The sequence below is a fragment of the Haemorhous mexicanus genome, chromosome 37 (assembly GCF_027477595.1).
Source record: "Haemorhous mexicanus isolate bHaeMex1 chromosome 37, bHaeMex1.pri, whole genome shotgun sequence".
Taxonomy (NCBI): domain Eukaryota; kingdom Metazoa; phylum Chordata; class Aves; order Passeriformes; family Fringillidae; genus Haemorhous; species Haemorhous mexicanus.
In genome coordinates, this window is record NC_082377.1 from 564,684 (window position 1) to 582,138 (window position 17,455).

The window sequence follows — 17,455 nt, forward strand, 5'->3', positions numbered from 1 at the left end:
TGTCACCTCCCGTGTCACCTGGGTCCCGCGTGTGCCCTGCCGAGTCCCCCGTGCCCGCCGTGCCGCCTCCATCCCGCCGCGCGTCCCCCGGCTCCCCGTGTCGCCTCCCGTCCCCTCGGCTCTGCCCCCGTCCCCCCCGTCCCCCGCGTCCCCCGTGTCGCCTCCCCTGGGCCGGGGGGTCCCCGGGGCCGCCCCCGGGGCCGCGGTGGCGCTGGCGGCGGGGACAGTGACGGCGACAGTGACGCTGCCCCATTGTTCGGCCGCTTCCGCCCGGCCGAGGGGGGATCCCGGGATCCCCCGGCCTGGCGCGTCCCCGTGTCCCCGCGCGCGTGTCACCGCGCTCCCACGGCCCCGCGGGGTGTCCCCGTGTCCCCGGCCGTCCCGCAGCCGCGGGTCCCCCCGTGTCGCCATCCCCGTGTCACCCCATCCCGATGTGGCCGTCCCCGCGCCCGCTCTGCCACCCCCGTGTCCCCCTGTCCCCTCCTCTGTCCCCGTCCCGCGCCTCCGTGTCCGGGACGTTGTCGCTGTGTCCCCCCCGTGCGGCTCTCCCTGTCCCCCACCCCTGTGTGTCCCCAAGTCCCCGTCCCCCTGTCCCCACTTCTGTCCCCTCGTCCCCAAACTCCATCTGCTTGTTCGGCTCCTTGTCCCTGAGTGTCCCCGTGTCCCACGTGTGTCCCCCGCCGTGTCCCCACACCTCCATGCCCGGCTCCCCATCCCCGGGTCCCTCCCCCTGTGTCCCCCTGTCCCCGTGTCCCCGTGTCCCCTCCTTGTCCCCTCCGTGTCCCCATGTTCCCACAGCTCTGTGTCCCGCTCCCCACATCCCTGTGTCACTCCCGTGTCCCCCCGTGTCCCCCTCGTGTCCCCTGTCCCCGTGTCCCCCCCGTGTCCCCTGTGCCCGTGTCTCCTTGTCCCCCCGTGTCCAGCTCCCCACGTCCCTGTGTCACTCCCGTGTCCCCCCCGTGTCCCCCCACGTGTCCCCCCGCTCCCCTGCCCGTGTCCCCCGTTCCCAGCCCCCCCTCCCGGTGTCCCCCCGTCGCCGTGTCCCCGCCGTGTCCCCGCCGTGTCCCCCCCGCCTGGCCGGCGCCGTGGCCGGGCCCGGGGGTGGCCCGTGGCCAGGGGCCGACGTGCGGCGGCCGGCGCGGCCTTTTCCTCGACGGTCTGGGGGGGGCGCGGGGGGAGCGGATGGAAACCCCCCCCCCCAAGGGCCCTTCCGGCCCCGCGGCCCCTCGGATCAAACATTAACCGGGGCCGGGGCCGGGGGACGCGGCGGGGACGGCCGCAGCCCCGGGGACAGCCACCAGGGACCCCCGGGCCATGAGCAGCCGGCCATGGGGGCGGCGGGTGAGCGGGGGGCGCCGGGGGGCCCCAGGTGGGCGGGGGAGGGGGGGCACCCACGTGTGTGGCGGGACGGGGAGGGGCGGGGGCGCAGGTGAGCGGGGAGGAACCGGGGGGGGAGTCCGGGGGTCCCCAGGTGCGTCCCGCGCGCTCAGGTGGCCGGCGGGGACACAGGTGGGGGGGGGACACCACGCGGGGGGCGGTCCCGGGGGTCACCGGGTGGGCAGGGGGTCCCCGAGACCCCCGGACGTTCTGGGGGGCGGGCACTCAGGTGAGGGGGCGGCTCTCCGGTATCCCGGGGCCGGGGGCTGCCGGGGGTCGGGGGATGTCCCCGTGTCCCCCAGCCCGGGATGTCCCCGTCCCCCCGGGATGTCCCCGAGTCCCTCATCCCCCGGGGATGTCCCTGTGTCCTCCATCTCGGAGGATGTCCCCGTGTCCCCCTACCCCGGGATGTCCCCCGTGTCCCCGGGATGTTCCCGTGTCCCGGGGATGTTCCTGTGCCCCCCCGGGATGTCCCCGTGTCCCCGGGATGTCCCCCCTCCTCCGAGGATGTCCCCTTCCCCCGAGGATGTCCCGTGTCCCCCCAGGGATGTCCCGTGTCCCCCCTTCCCCCAGGGATGTCCCCATGTCCCCGGGATGTCCCCATGTCCCCGGGATGTCCCCTTCCCCTGAGGATGTCCCCATGTCCCCGGGATGTCCCCGTGTCCCCTCGGGATCTCCCCTTCCCCCAGGGATGTCCCCATGTCCCCGGGATGTCCCCGTGTCCCCCCTTCCCCCGGGATGTCCCCGTGTCCCCGAGATGTCCCCCCTCCCCCGAGGATGTCCCGTGTCCCCCCAGGGATGTCCCCGTGTCCCCTCGGGATCTCCCCTTCCCCCAGGGATGTCCCCATGTCCCCGGGATGTCCCCATGTCCCCGGGATGTCCCCGTGTCCCCGGGATGTCCCCGTGTCCCCGCTGACCCCCCACGCCCCCCCAGGGCTGTGCGCGCTGCTGCTGCTGCTGTTGGGGGTCCCGGGGCGCCCCCAGCCCCCCCCCGAGGGCCCCCCCTCGCTCTGCGACCCCCGAGTGATGGAGCGCTTCATCCTGGAGGCGCGCGACGCCGAGCGGGGCACGGTGAGGGGACAGCGGGGACAGCGGGACATTGAGGGGACAGCGGGGACGTGGGGACATGGGGACATTGAGGGGACAGCGGGGGCGTGGGGACATGGGGACAGCGGGGACGTGGGGACATGGGGACATTGAGGGGACAGCGGGGACGTGGGGACATTGAGGGGACAGCGGGGACAGCGGGGGCGTGGGGACATTGAGGGGACAGTGGGGACATCGGGGACAGCGGGGACATTGAGGGGACAGCGGGGACAGCGGGGACATGGGGACATTGGGGGGACAGCGGGGACATTGAGGGGACAGCGGGGACATTGAGGGGACAGCGGGGACAGCGGGGACATGGGGACATTGGGGGGACAGTGGGGACATCGGGGACAGCGGGGACATTGAGGGGACAGCGGGGACAGCGGGGGCGTGGGGACATTGGGGGGGACATGGGGACGTCGGGGAGGAATGGGGACAGTGGGGACATTGGTGGGGGCTTGGGGATTTTGGTGACAGTGGGGACAGTGGGGGGTCTTGGGGACATCGGGAGGGGACACCCGGAGGATGTGGGGACACCTCAGAGGGGTTGGGGACACGGGGGGGACCCGGGGGGTCGCGGCGGGCTGTCACCGTGTCTGTCCCCCCCAGGCCGGGTGTGGCCCCCACTGTGACCTCCCCGAGGCCGTCGCTGTCCCCGACCCCGGCGTCAACTTCAACCTGTGGCGGAGCCTGGACGTGAGTGGGAATGGGGGGAAATGCCGGGAAATCGGGAAAAACGGGGGAAAAACCCGGGGAAATGGGGAAAAAACCCAGGGAAATGGGGAAAAAACCCAGGGAAATGGGGAAAAACCCGGGGAAATGGGGAAAAACCCGGGGAAATGGGGAAAAACCCGGGGAAATGGGGAAAAACCCGGGGAAATGGGGAAAAACCCGGGGAAATGGGGAAAAACCCGGGGAAATGGGGAAAAACCCGGGGAGATGGGGAAAAAACCGGGGAAATGGGGAAAAACCCGGGGAGATGGGGAAAAACCCGGGGAGATGGGGAAAAACCCGGGGAGATGGGGAAAAAACCCAGGGAAATGGGGAAAAACCCAGGGAAATGGGGAAAAACCCGGGGAAATGGGGAAATAAAACAGGGAAATGGGGAAAAAACCCGGGGAAATGGGGAAAAAACCCGGGGAGATGGGGCAGAGTTGGGTGAAATGGGGGAGAAATGTGGGGAAATGGGGAACATTTGGGAAAAAAAGAAGTGAAATGAGGAGAAACTGGGAATAATGGGGTGAAACGTGGGGAAATGGGGCAAAATGGGGAGAAATATCGGGGAGAAATTGGGGAGAAATGATGCCAAAGAGAGAAAACTGGGGAGAAACGTGGAAAATCAGGGAAAACCAGGAGAAATGGAGCGGGCAAAATGGGGAGGAACTGGGAGAAATGGGACAAACTGGGCTGAAAACCGGGAAAGGGGGAGGAACGTGGGGGGAATCGGGATGGAAAGGGAATCGGGAAAAATCGGGGGAAAATCAGGAAAAATCAGGAAAAATCAGGAAAAATCGGGGGAAACCGGGGAAAACCGGGGAAGAAGCCCCCGTGACGCGTGTCCCGGTGTCGCCGGTGTCGCCAGGCGGGGTCCCGCGCGCAGGAGGTGGCCGGGGGCCAGGCGGCGCTGGCGGCCGCGGTGCTGCGGGCGCGGGAGCTGCTGCGGGACCCGCGGGTGCGCCCGAGCCTGGACCGCGCCTACGGAGCCGCGCGGAGCCTGGCGCGGCTGCTGCGGGGGCTGCCCGCGCCGGTACGGGGGTCTGGGGGGATTTGGGGGGTCCTGGGGGGATTTGGGGGGGATTTGAGGGGTTTTAGGGTCTGGCGCGGCTGCTGCGGGGTCTGCCCGCGCCGGTACGGGGGTCTGGGGGGGTCTGGGGGGTCCTGGGGGGGATCTGGGGGGGATTTGGGGGGTCCTGGGGGGGATCTGGGGGGATTTGGGGGGTCCTGGGGGGATTTGGGGGGGTCCTAGGGGGATCTGGGGGGGATTTGGGGGGGTTTGGGGTCTGGCGCGGCTGCTACGGGGGCTGCCCGCGCCGGTACGGGGGCCTGGGGGGGTCTGGGGGCGATCTGGGGGGTCTGGGGGGATTTGGGGGGTCCTGGGGGGGTCTGGGGGGGATTTGGGGTGGTTTGGGGTCTGGCGCGGCTGGTGCGGGGGCTGCCCGCGCCGGTACGGGGGTCTGGGGGGATCTGGGGGGTCCTGGGGGGGATCTGGGGGGGATTTGGGGGGTCCTGGGGGGGATCTGGGGGGATTTGGGGGGTCCTGGGGGGGATCTGGGGGGATTTGGGGGGTCCTGGGGGGGATCTGGGGGGATTTGGGGGGTCCTGGGGGGATCTGGGGGGTCCTGGGGGGATCTGGGGGGGATTTGGGAGGGTTTGGGGTCTGGCGCGGCTGCTGCGGGGGCTGCCCGCGCCCGTACGGGGGTCTGGGGAATTTGGGGGGTCCTGGGGGGGTCTGGGGGGGATTTGGGGGGGTTTGGGGGTTTGGGGGGATTTGGGGGATCCTGGGGGGGGGTGGGAGGAATTTGGGGAGGTTTAGGGGGATTTCTGGGGGTCTTGGAGGAAGTTGGGCGGATGTGAGGGGTTTTAGGGGCTGCAGCGGGGTTTGGGGAGTTTTGGGGAGTTTTGGGGTTTTTGGGGATTTTGGGGGCGGCCGGAGCCGCCCTGACCCCGCCCCTCCCGCAGGCCCCGCCCCCGCCCTCGCCCCCCGCCCCCGTGCGGGTCCGGACCCTCCCCCGGCTCCTGGGGGTCCTGAGCCGCTTCCTGCGGGGCAAGGTGCGGCTCTACCTGGCCGACACCTGCCCGCGCTGAGCCGGCAGCCAGCCGTCAATCAACCGATCTCCGGAGACAGCTGTCAGTCATCCCAGGGCAGCTGTCAGTCATCGCCATAGACAGCTGTCAGTCATCCCAGGGGCAGCTGTCAGTCATCCCAGGGGCAGCTGTCAGTCATCCCAGGGCAGCTGTCAGTCATCTACAGAGGCAGCTGTCAGTCATCCCAGGGGCAGCTGTCAGTCATCCCAGGGACAGCTGTCAGTCATCCACAGAGGCAGCTGTCAGTCATCCACAGAGGCAGCTGTCAGTCATCCCAGGGACAGCTGTCAGTCATCCCAGGGGCAGCTGTCAGTCATCCCAGGGACAGCTGTCAGTCATCCACAGAGGCAGCTGTCAGTCATCACCATAGACAGCTGTCAGTCATCCCAGGGGCAGCTGTCAGTCATCCCAGGGCAGCTGTCAGTCATCTACAGAGGCAGCTGTCAGTCATCCACAGAGGCAGCTGTCAGTCATCCCAGGGGCAGCTGTCAGTCATCCCAGGGGCAGCTGTCAGTCATCCCAGGGCAGCTGTCAGTCATCTACAGAGGCAGCTGTCAGTCATCCACAGAGGCAGCTGTCAGTCATCCCAGGGGCAGCTGTCAGTCATCCCAGGGCAGCTGTCAGTCATCCCAGGGCAGCTGTCAGTCATCCACAGAGGCAGCTGTCAGTCATCCCAGGGGCAGCTGTCAGTCATCCCAGGGGCAGCTGTCAGTCATAATCGGGGCAGCTGTCAGTCATCGCCAGGGACAGCTGTCAGTCATCCCAGGGGCAGCTGTCAGTCATCCACAGAGGCAGCTGTCAGTCATCGCCAGAGACAGCTGTCCGTCACCGATATAGACAGCTGTCAGTCATTGCCAGAGACAGCTGTCAGTCACAGCCAGAGACAGCTGTCAATCAGTCAATGACCGAAGACATCTGTCAGTCACCATCGGAGGCAGATGTCAATCATAACCGGAGGCAGCTGTCAGTCATCACCATCAGCAGCTGTCATTCACCATGGGCAGCTGTCAATAATCACTGCCGGCAGCTGTCAATCACTGCCAGAGACAGCTGTCAATCATCACGCAAAGACTCCACTCACAGTTGGCAGCTGTCAATCATCACAGACCGGTGCCTGTCATCATCGTCACCAGCTGTCACTCAGCAGCAGCAGCTGCCAATCATCACGGAGCATCCCCGATCATCAGGACTGTCAGATGTCAATCCACATCACTGACAGCTGTCAATCATCAGCATCAGGAGCCGTCAGCACCTCCCCCTCCCCCCGGCACGTTGCACGTGCTGGCAGGTGATTGACAGCCGTCAATCATCCCCCTCCCGCCTGAGCGCCCTGGGCTGCCCAGGCCCCGCGGGTGATTGATTGACAGCTGTCACTCAGGGGAGACCGCGCCCCCTCCCATGTAACTTAATGCAAACACGAGGATATTTATGAGACCCCCGCCCGAGGGTGGCTGCGCCGGGACCCCCGAACGGGACCTCAAATAGCCCGGGACCCCCAAAATAACCCGGGACCCCCCAAACCGGGACCCCCAAAATAACCCGGGACCCCCAAAATAACGCGGTACCCCCAAAATAACCCGGGACCCCCGAACTGGGACCCCAAAATAACCCGGGACCCCCAAACCGGGACTCCCAAATCGGGACCCCCGAACTGGGACCCCCAAATAAATTTGGGACCCCCCCGCAGCCCGGGGCCCCCCCAAAATCGCCCTCGGGGGGTCCGAGCCGCCCCCCGAACATCCCTGACCCCCACAGCCCCCCCAAATCCCCCTCAAACCCCCCCAAATTTCCCCAAATCCCCCTCAAACCCCCCCAGCCCCCTCCCCCGGACCCCCTGGGCTCGGCCAATCACCGCCGGGACCGGGCGGCGCCGGGGCGGGGACCCAATCGGCCACGCCCTTCCCAAACCACGCCCTTTTCCCAGCATTCCTGACCACGCCCTCAGGCCCCGCCTCTTTTTCTCACCTGTGGGGGCGGGGCCAGCGCGGGTCCGGCGGCGGCGGGTGAGCGGGGCCGGGGGGATTTGGGGCATTTTGGGGCATTTTGGGGCATTTTGGGGGGCTCTGGGGGGCTCAGGGGGAATTTGGGGTCACCCCGGGGGGCTCCAGGGGGGGTTTGGGGGAGGGGGGGACACAGGTTTGGGGTGGGGGAGGGGCCATGTCCTCCCGGGGCAAAGTCTGTCCTTGGTGGGGGGGGGAGGGGAACTGCAGCCCCTGGGGACACCCGGGCCCCTCCCGAGGGACCCCAAAACCGCCTGGACCCCCCGAGGGACCCCAAAACCGCCTGGACCCCCCCTGAGGGCCCCCAAAACCGCCTGGACCCCCCCTGAGGGCCCCCAAAACAGCCGGGACCACCCGAGGGACCTCAAAAAACCTCCGGGCTCCCCCGAGGGACCCCAAAACCGCCTTTACCCCCCCTGAGGGACCCTAAAACCGCCGGGGCCCCCAGAGACCCCAAAAAACCCCCGGGGACCCCCCGAGGGACCCCGAAACACCCCCTGGGCCCCCAGATGTCTCTGGGGCCCCCTGAGATCCCCCAGGACCCTCCCCCACTCCCCAAGACCCTCTGAAACCCCCCAGGACCCTCCCCAAACCCTCCAGACCCACCTGAGCCCCCCTGGGACCCTCCCCCACCCCTCAGGACCGCCCTGATCCCCCCGGGACCCCCGGTTGCCATGGAGACGCTGAGACGCTGCTTCCGCCGGCGGGTAAAGCCCCTCCCCCCCATTGCGGGGGTCCTGACCCCTCCCCCCCATTCCAGGGGTCCTGACCCCTCCCCCTCCATTTGTGCCCCCTGACCCCTCCCCCATTTGTGTCCTTTGACCCCTCTCCCCCATTTGTGCCCCCTGACCCCTCCCCCATTTGTGCCCTTTGACCCCTCCCCCCATTTGTGCCCCTGACCCCTCCCCCATTTGTGCCGCCTGACCCCTCCCCAGCCCCCCGGCGGGGGTCCCGTGTCCTACTCGCGTCACAGAGACCCCCGGGGGGATGAGGAGGAGGAGGGGGCGGAGCCAATCGTGCGGCTGCCACGCCCCCGGTCACGCCCTCGGCACAGACCACGCCCCTGGCTCCACCCCTTGGCGGTGCTGGCGCTGGGCTCGGCCACGGCGTTCCTATTGGGTACGGGACCCCAGACCCCGCCCACTGTGGCCCCGCCCACTGTGGCTCCGCCCCTCTGACCTCACTCTTCTCTGGCCCCACCCCTCTGGCCCCGCCCCCAGGGCTGTTGGTGGCCGGCATTGGCCGCACCCCCTGCAGGGGCGGGGCCATGGGGGCGGGGGTGCTGCCGGCAGGCTCCACCCCCGATGGAGTTTGGGGCGGGGCCAGTGCAGAGGCTCCGCCCCCCCGGCCCCGCCTGCGGGAGCTGCTGAGGCGACACCTGAGGGAGGAGAGGGTGGAGAGGTGGGCCAGGTGAGTGACCCCTGACCCCCGAGTGACCCCTGACCCCTGAGTGAGCTCTGAGTGACCTCTGAGTGACCTCTGAGTGACCCCTGACCGACAGTGACCACACTGACCTGTACTGACCATGAGTGACCAGCCCGGCCCCGCCCCCTGTGCCCCCTGACCCCGCGGTGACCCCTGACCTTGCGGTGACCCTGCCCCTCCCCCGCAGGGAGGTCAGCGCGGGGCCGCACGGGGCGGGGTCGGGGCGTGGCCGGGCTCTCGCCCAATCGGTGCTCAGTGCCCTGGCGGGGGCGGGGCTGAGCCGGGCCTGGAGCCGCCCCCAGCCCCTCCCCCTCCCAGTCCGGTAATGGGGGGGGATGGGGGGAGGGGTCGCTGGGGGGGTCATGGGGGGGTCACTGGGGTGGGGGAGAAGTCAATTGGGAAGGGTGAAAAGACCTGACCTTTGACCTTTGCCCAGGGGGGCGGTGACCCTGCGGTGGGTGGGGGAGGCATGACCCTTGACCCCTGACCCCTGCCCTCTGCCCCCAGGGGGGCGGTGACCCTGCGGTGGGTGGGGGAGGGGTGACCCTTGACCCCTGACCCCTGCCCTCTGCCCCCAGGGGGGCGGTGACCCTGCGATGGGTGGGGGAGGGGTGACCCCTGACCCCTGCCCTCTGCCCCCAGGGGGGCGGTGACCCTGCGGTGGGTGGGGCCGGGGGGGGAGGAGCTCGAGCGGCTCCCGCTGGACCCCGAGGCCTTCTGCGCCTGGAGCGCCCCCGGCACGGCCACGGTGAGCGACCTCTGACCCCTGACCCCTGCTGACCCCTGCTGACCCCGCCCACCCCGACCCTGCTGACCCCTGACCCCCTCGGGGGAAGCTGGTGTACACCCAATATGGCCGCCTCCCAGACATGACCCCTGACCCCACTGTCCCCACTGGTGACCCCCCTGACCCCTGACCTTTGACCCCTTCAGGGCGGGCTGGTCTACGCCCACTATGGCCGCCCCCAGGACGTGGCCGAGCTCCGGGCCCGGGGCGTGTCCCTGCGGGGACACCTGGCGCTGCTGCGGCTGGGGCGGGGCAGCCCCGCCCAACAGGTGAGGGACACGCCCCTGACAGGTGAGACACACCCCGGGGCAAGGGAGGGCCTGGGGAGGGGCAGCCCCACCCAACAGGGGAGGGACACGCCCACAGACAGGTGAGACACACCACCCAGCCCCGCCCAAGACATGCGGGACACGCCCACAGACAGGTGCGACACGCCCCGGGGTGGGGGAAGGGCTGGGGAGGGGCAGCCCCACCCAACAGGGGAGGGACACCCCCACGGGTGAGACACACCCCAGCCCCACCCAACAGGTGAGGGACACGCCCCTGACAGGTGAGACACGCCCCGGGGTGGGGGAGGGGCTGGGGAGGGGCAGCCCCGCCCAACAGGTGAGACCCCCCCAACCTTGGGGAGGGACCCCAACCCAAAAGCGAGACCCCAGAATCGGGGAGGGGGCGGGTGGGTGCCCCTCCCCCACGCGGCCCCTCCCCCACGCGGCCCCTCCCCCACGCGGCCCCTCCCCCAGGTGTCGGCCATGTTCGGGGCGGGGGCCGCGGGGGTGCTGCTGTACCGGGACCCCCGGGACACGGCCGGGCCGGGGGGGGGTCCCGGGCTGGGGGGGGGCACGGCCCCCACCCTGCAGGTGAGTGGGGGAGGGGCGGGGGGAGGGGCCTCTGAGGGTCTCGGGGGAGGATTTGGGGGGGGCCGGGGGTTTTGGGGGGGTTTGGGGAAATTTGGGGGATCTCAGGGGGGTCTCGGGGGGGTCGTGGTCTGAGAGGGCTGGGGGGTATTTTTGGGGTATTTGGGGGGCGGGGTCTGGGGAGGGGTCTCTGGGGTGTTTTGGGGGGGGTCTGGGTCTGACACCCCCCGCAGGTGCAGGGGTGGGTGGGGTCTGGGGAGGGGTCTCTGGGGTATTTTGGGGGGGGTCTCGGTCTGACGCCCCCCCCCAGGTGCAGGGGTGGGCGGGGTCTGGGGAGGGGTCTCTGGGGTATTTTGGGGGGGGGGTCTCGGTCTGACGCCCCCCCCCAGGTGCAGGAGGGGGCGGGGGACCCCTTCAGCCGGGGCTTCCCCTCCTTCCGCGGCCACGCCCCCCCCGGGCCCCCCCCGGGCGTGCCCCCGATCCCCGCGCACCCCCTGAGCGCCGCCACGGCCGCCCGGCTCCTCAGGTACGGGACCCCTCCCCAAATTAACCATCAACCGCTAAATTAACCCAAGACCCCTCCCCAAATTAACCATTAACCCCTCAATTAACCCCAGACCCCTCCCCAAATTAACCATTAACCCTATATTAACCCAAGACCCCTCCCCAAATTAACCATTAACCCCTCAATTAACCCAAGACCCCTCCCCAAATTTATTCATGAACCCCCTGAGCGCCACCATGGCCGCCAGGCTGGTGAGGTACCGAGACCCCTCCCCAAATTACCCTGCGACCCCTCCCCAGAGCCCCCAGACCCACCCCCCCCCCCATTTCCAGGTCCCTGGAGCCCCCCCTGGCCCCCCCGCGCTGGGGGGTCCCGGGGGGGTCGCTGCGGTTCCGGCCCCGCCCGGGGGGGCGGCGCCTGCAGCTGCGGGTGGGGGCGGGGACGCGCCCCGGGACCCTCACCAGCGTCTTCGGGGCCCTGCGGGGGCGGCTGGAGCCCGGTGAGGGGCGGGGCCATGGGCGGGGCCGGGGCGGGGCCGGGCGGGTGAGGTCACTCAGGGCTTTGGACAGGCAGGGCGTGGTCGGGGGTGTGGTCACGGGGTGTGGTCACAGGGTGTGGTCACGGGTGTGGTCACGGGGTGTGGTCACGGGGTGTGGTCACAGGGCGTTGTCACAGGGTGTGGTCACAGGGTGCGGTCACAGGGTGTGGTCACAGGGTGTGGTCATGGGTGTGGTCACAGGGTGTGGTCAATCTGGAAAGGGCGTGGTCGGGGTGGGTGTGGTCAGAGGTTGGGTGTGATCAAGGGGGGGCCAATGGGAATATTGGACATGGGTGGGGCATGGCTGTATTGGGTGTGGTCAGTGGGTGTGGTCACAGGGTGCGGTCACGGGGCGTGGTAACAGGGTGTGGTCACAGGGTGTGGTCACGGGGTGTGGTCACAGGGTGTGGTCACAGGGTGTGGTCAATCTGGAAAGGGCGTGGTCGGGTGGGTGTGGTCAGAGGTTTGGTGTGATCAAGGGGGGGGCCAATGGGAATATCGGAGGTGGGTGGGGCATGGCTGTATTGGGTGTGGTCAGTGGGTGTGGTCACAGGGTGCGGTCACGGGGCGTGGTAACAGGGTGTGGTCACGGGGTGTGGTCACAGGGTGTGGTCACAGGGTGTGGTCACAGGGTGTGGTCACAGGATGTGGTCATGGGTGTGGTCACAGGGTGCGGTCAATCTGGAAAGGGCGTGGTCGGGTGGGTGTGGTCAGAGGTTGGGTGTGATCAAGGGGGGGGCCAATGGGAATACTGGAGGTGGGTGGGGCATGGCTGTATTGGGTGTGGTCAGTGGGTGTGGTCAATGTGGGAGGGACATTAAAGGGGCGCAGTCAGGGTGGGTGTGGTCAGAAGATGGGTGTGGCCGTGGTGAGGGGAGGGGCAGAGGAGGGCGGGGCTATGGGAATAATGCGAATGGGTGGGGTGTGGCTGAATTGGGTGTGGTCAGGGGTTGCGGCCAATGCAGGCGCATTATGAGGGCGTGGTCAGAGTGGATGGGGGAAAATGGGTGGGGCCAATGGGGTACAGAGACGGTTTGGGGGCGTGGCCTCACTGACCCTGGCCCCGCCCAGACTGTTACATCATCGTGGGGGCCCAGCGTGATTCACTGGGGCCGGGGGCGGCGGCCTCGGGCGTGGGCACCGCCCTCCTGCTGGAGCTAGCGCGGTTCTTCGCCGCCATTGGCCGAGAGGGTGAGGGTGGGGCCCGGGCTGGGTGGGGCCGGGCTGGGCGGGGCCGGGCGGGGTGCCCGATTTGGGGAGGGGCTGAAATTGGGGAATTTGGGGTTCCGAGGGTTCCCCGAACTGGAGGAGGGTCTTCAGAGGGTGGGGGAGGGGCAGTCAGAGGCGGGGTCCCAGACTGGGGCGGGGCCACGGGGGGAGGGCGGTGCCTGCATTACCCAGGTGTGCCCCACCTGTGGGTGCTCCCCTCATTTGGGGGGGGTCTCTCCCCCCCCGGTGACCCCCCTGCCCCCCCCCGCCCCTCCCCCCAGGCTTCCAGCTCCGCCGGACCCTCCTCTTCGTCAGCTGGGACGGGGCCGAGTTCGGACACTTGGGGGCCACCGAGTGGCTCGAGGTGACCCCGCCGTGACCCTGCCGTGACCCCATGACCCTGCCGTGACCCTGCCATGACCCCCCCGCCCCTCCCCCCAGGGCTACCCCGACCTCCTGCACACCAAGGTCGCCGCCTACATCAGCCTGGACCGCGCCGTGCTGGGTGCGCCCCTCCCCCTCCCCGCCCCTCCCCCTCCCCGCCCCTCCCCCCCTGACCCCCCCTTTCCCCTCCCCCACCGCAGGGGCCGATCGGTTCGTGGTCAGGACCAGCCCCACCCTGGTGCCCCTGATCGAGAGCGCCCTGGAGCAGGTGGGGGCGGGGCAGGGCGGCGTGGGGGAGGGGCGGGGGGCGTGGGGGCGGGGCAGCCTCCCCATCACCCCCGACCCCCCCCAAATGAAGGTGGAGAGTCCGAACGAGGGCGGGAAGAGCCTCCTGGAGCAGCTGACGCGGCCGGGGCGGGGCTGGGAGAGCGACGTGTGAGTGGGGACACCTGGGCACACCCGGGCACACCTGGGCACACCTGGGCACACCGGGGGTCCCTCTGTCCCACCCGCGTCCCTCTGTCCCCCCAGGATCCGCCCCCTGGCCCCCGACAGCGGCGCCTTTCCCTTCACCGCGGCCGCGGGGGTCCCGGCGCTGGAGCTCGGCTTCGATGAGGTGCGACCCCCCCCCGGTGTCCCCAGGTGTCCCCAAGTGTCCCCTTGGTGTCCCCTGGTGTCTCCAGGTGTCCTCAGGTGTCCCCTTGGTGTCCCCTGGTGTCTCCAGGTGTCCTCAGGTGTCCCCTGGTGTCCCCAGGTGTCCCCTTGGTGTCCCCAGGTGTATCCAGGTGTCCCCCCTGTCCCCATGTCCCCTCCCTGTGTGACAGTGTCCCCCTGTCCCCCAGGCCGTGGGTGGCACTGGCGGGTCCCGCGCCACCCTGGGCACCCCCGAGGACACGCTGTGTCCCCTCCCTGTGTGACAGTGTCCCCCTGTCCCCCAGGCCGTGGGTGGCACTGGCGGGTCCCGCGCCGCCCTGGGCACCCCCGAGGACACGCTGTGTCCCCTCCTGTCCCTGTGTGACAGTGTCCCCCTGTCCCCCAGGCCGTGGGTGGCACTGGCGGGTCCCGCGCGGCGCTGGGCACCCCCGAGGACACGCTGTCCCGGCTGGGCGCGCGGCTCCGGGGCCGCCTCCCCGCCGTGACCCGCGCCGTGGCCGCCGTGGCCGCGCAGCTCCTGCTCCGCCTGGGCCACGACCCGCGGCTGCCGCTGGAGCCCGCGGCCATCGGGGACGCGCTGGTGCGGCAGCTGGCCCCGCTGCAGGTACGGACCAGTATGGACCAGTATGGACCAGTACAGACCAGTATGGACCAGTATAGACCAGTATAGACCAGTATAGACCAGTATAGACCAGTATAGACTGCGGCCATCGGGGACGCGCTGGTGCGGCAGCTGGCCCCGCTGCAGGTACGGACCAGTACGGACCAGTACAGACCAGTACAGACCAGTACAGACCAGTATAGACCAGTATAGACCAGTATAGACCAGTATAGACCAGTATAGACTGCGGCCATCGGGGACGCGCTGGTGCGGCAGCTGGCCCCGCTGCAGGTACGGACCAGTACGGACCAGTACAGACCAGTACAGACCAGTACAGACCAGTACAGACCAGTATGGACCAGTATAGACCAGTATAGACCAGTATAGACCAGTATAGACCAGTATAGACCAGTATAAACCGCGGCCACTGGGGACACGCTGGTGCGGCAGCTGGCCCCGCTGCAGGTACGGACCAGTATGGACCAGTATGGACCAGTACGGACCAGTACGGACCAGTACGGACCAGTACAGACCAGTATGGCACCGGGGGGGCACTGGGAGACATTTTTGGTCAGAGCAGTCCCCCCAGTCCCCCCAGTCCCCCCCAGTCCCCCCAGTCCCCCCCCAGCCCCCCCCAGTCCCCCCCAGTCCCCCCCAGTCCCCCCAGTCCCCCCAGTCCCCCCAGTCCCCCCCAGTCCCCCCAGTCCCCCCCAGTCCCCCCAGTCCCCCCAGTCCCCCCAGTCCCCTCCAGTCCCCCCAGTCCCCCCAGTCCCCTCCAGTCCCCCCAGTCCCCCCCAGTCCCCCCCAGTCCCCCCAGTCCCCCCCAGTATAACCAGTCGCCCCCCAGGCGCGGGGCCTGTCCCTGCAGTGCCTCTCCTCGGCCAGAGGGGGCGTGGTGCGCGCGGCGGCCGCGCTCCGTCGCGACATGTCGGGATCGGACGGCTCCAACGAGCGCCTGAACCGCGGCTTCAACGCGCGCCTCATGGCCGTGAGTGTCACCTCGGTGCCACCTGGGCCACCTGGGCGTCACCTCAGTGCCACCCGGGCGTCACCTGCTGCCCGTGTGTCACCTGTCCCCTCCCTGTCCCCTCCCGGTCCCTCCCTGTCCCTGTGTCCCCTCCTGTCCCCCCGACTGTGTTCCCTCTGTCCTCCTGATGGTGTCCCCTGTGTCCCCCTGTCCCTGTGTCCCTGTCCCCCTGTCCGTGTCCCCACCCCTGACAGTGTCCCCCTGTCCCTGTCCGTGTCCCCACCCCTGACAGTGTCCCCTCTGTCCCCTCTGTCCCCTCTGTCCCCGCAGGCCGAGGCGTCGCTGCTGTCCCCGTTCGTGTCCCCTCTGGTGTCCCCGTTCCGCCACGTCCTGCTGGGCCAGGGGGGACACACGCTGGCGGCGCTGGTGGCCGAGCTGGGGACAGCGCAGGGGACACCTGGGGACAGCACGGGGACACCTGGGGACAGTGTGGGAACACCTGGGGACAGCGTAGGGACACCTGGGGACAGCACGGGGACACCTGGGGACAGCACAGCCGCACACAGGGACACTGCAGGGACACCTGGGGACAGTGTGGGAACACCTGGGGACAGGGTGGGGACACTTGGGGACAGTGTCCAGCTGCGGCTGGCACTGCTGGCCTGGACCCTGCGTGGCACGGCCGGGGCGCTGGCCGGGGACAGCGGGGACATCGGGGACATCGGGGGTGGCCTTGGGGACAGCGGGGACTGTGGGGACATGGGGGGGGCTGGCGATGGCTGGGGGGGCCTTGGGGACATTGGGAGGGGCCTTGGGGACACTGGGGGGGGCCTTGGGGACAGCGGGGACAGGTGGGGTTATGGGGACAGCTGGGAGCAGGGTGGCCCTGGGGACACTCGGGGGGACCTTGGGGACACTCAGGGGGACCTTGGGGACACTCGGGGTCGGGGGGGCCCTTGGTGACCCTTGGGGACAGGAGGGGACACCGGGATGGGCGGAGCTCGGGGGTGGCCCTGGGGACACCTTGGGGACACCGCAGGGCACAGCTCCGCCCCCTCATTTGCATCAGCCACGTTTATTGGCCATGACTGGAATTGGGGACAATAAAAGCAGTGTGGGCCACGCCCATCGGTGACCACGCCCACATGGCCACACCCACTTGTGTTTGGCCACTCCCGTTGGTGGCCACGCCCCTGAGATCTGCCCCATCCAGGCCCCGCCCACACATCATTTGTGGGTGGGGCCTTATTGTCCTGGCAGCCATGTTGGAATGGCAGCCATGTTGGAATGGCAGCCATATTGGAATGGCAGCCATGTTGGTATGGCAGCCATGTTGGAATGGCAGCCATCTTGGATTGGCAACCATGTTGGAATGGCAGCCATGTTGGATTGGCAGCCATATTGGAATTGCAGCCATGTTGGTATGGCAGCCATCTTGGATTGGCAGCCATATTGGAATGGCAGCCATGTTGGTATGGCAGCCATCTTGGATTGGTGGCCATCTTGGATTGGTGGCCATCTTGTCCTGGCAGCCATCTTGCTCCCCTACCCAGCTCCGTCCCTCAGCGCCGCTCCCTGGCGGCCATCTTGCCGTGGGCGTGGCTGGGGGCGGGGTCAGCACTGGGGGTCCCCTTTGGGGGGGCTCTGCTGCCCGGCCAGCGTCACCCCCATGCGCAGCAGGTCCCTGGGGAGGGACACGGGGGTCACCGCGGGGCTCCGCTGCCCCCCACGACCCCCCCTGCCCCCAGCCCCCACACCGCCCATCCCCCCCATTCCCCCCAGCCCCCCATCCCCCCCCACCCCCCCACCCCCCCATCCCCCGTACTCGCCGCGCAGCCGCGGCAGCAGCTCCAGCCCGGTGACCCCGAGGGGCTCCAGGTGCGCCCCCGGGGGGGGGGTGGGCTCGGGGGGGGCCGCGGGGCTCCAGGCAGGAGGGGGAGGGGCTGCAGGATAGAGGGGGGGTCAGAGCCACGAGCCGGAGACCCCCTGCCCAGACCCAGGTGTGCTGGGACCCTCCCCCATGAGCTCAGGTGTGCTGGGACCCCCTGTCCACAAATCCAGGTGTGCTGGGACCCCCTCTCCCCTAACGCAGGTGTGCTGGGACCCCCCCAATGAACTCAGGTGTGCTGGGACCCCCCCCAATGAACTCAGGTGTGCTGAGACCCCCTGCCCACAAATCCAGGTGTGCTGGGACCCCCTCTCCCCTAACTCAGGTGTGCTGGGACCCCCCCCCCAATGAACTCAGGTGTGCTGAGAC

At 69.1% G+C, this 17,455-nt stretch overlaps 1 protein-coding gene and 1 long non-coding RNA gene across 2 annotated transcripts; one reads left to right on the forward strand and one right to left on the reverse strand.

Annotated features, from left to right (window-relative positions):
- Positions 1–8,208: 8,208 nt before the first annotated feature.
- Positions 8,209–16,161, forward strand: TFR2 (transferrin receptor 2). The gene is made up of 18 exons (XM_059872604.1): positions 8,209–8,390; positions 8,492–8,681; positions 8,884–9,018; positions 9,339–9,444; positions 9,630–9,752; positions 10,227–10,343; positions 10,574–10,581; positions 10,651–10,866; positions 11,178–11,344; positions 12,455–12,574; positions 12,874–12,956; positions 13,034–13,097; positions 13,177–13,244; positions 13,335–13,411; positions 13,508–13,592; positions 14,016–14,234; positions 15,079–15,219; positions 15,529–16,161. Exons 2-18 carry the CDS (start codon positions 8,539–8,541, stop codon positions 16,159–16,161), a joined length of 2,505 nt encoding a protein of 834 aa, XP_059728587.1. The 5' UTR covers positions 8,209–8,390; positions 8,492–8,538.
- Positions 16,162–16,257: 96 nt separating this feature from the next.
- On the reverse strand, positions 16,258–17,261 carry LOC132341266 (uncharacterized). Its single transcript, XR_009490136.1, has 2 exons — positions 17,024–17,261; positions 16,258–16,882 (listed from the first exon to the last, which is right to left on the reverse strand). It is a non-coding gene; the product is annotated as an uncharacterized LOC132341266 (long non-coding RNA).
- Positions 17,262–17,455: the final 194 nt, after the last annotated feature.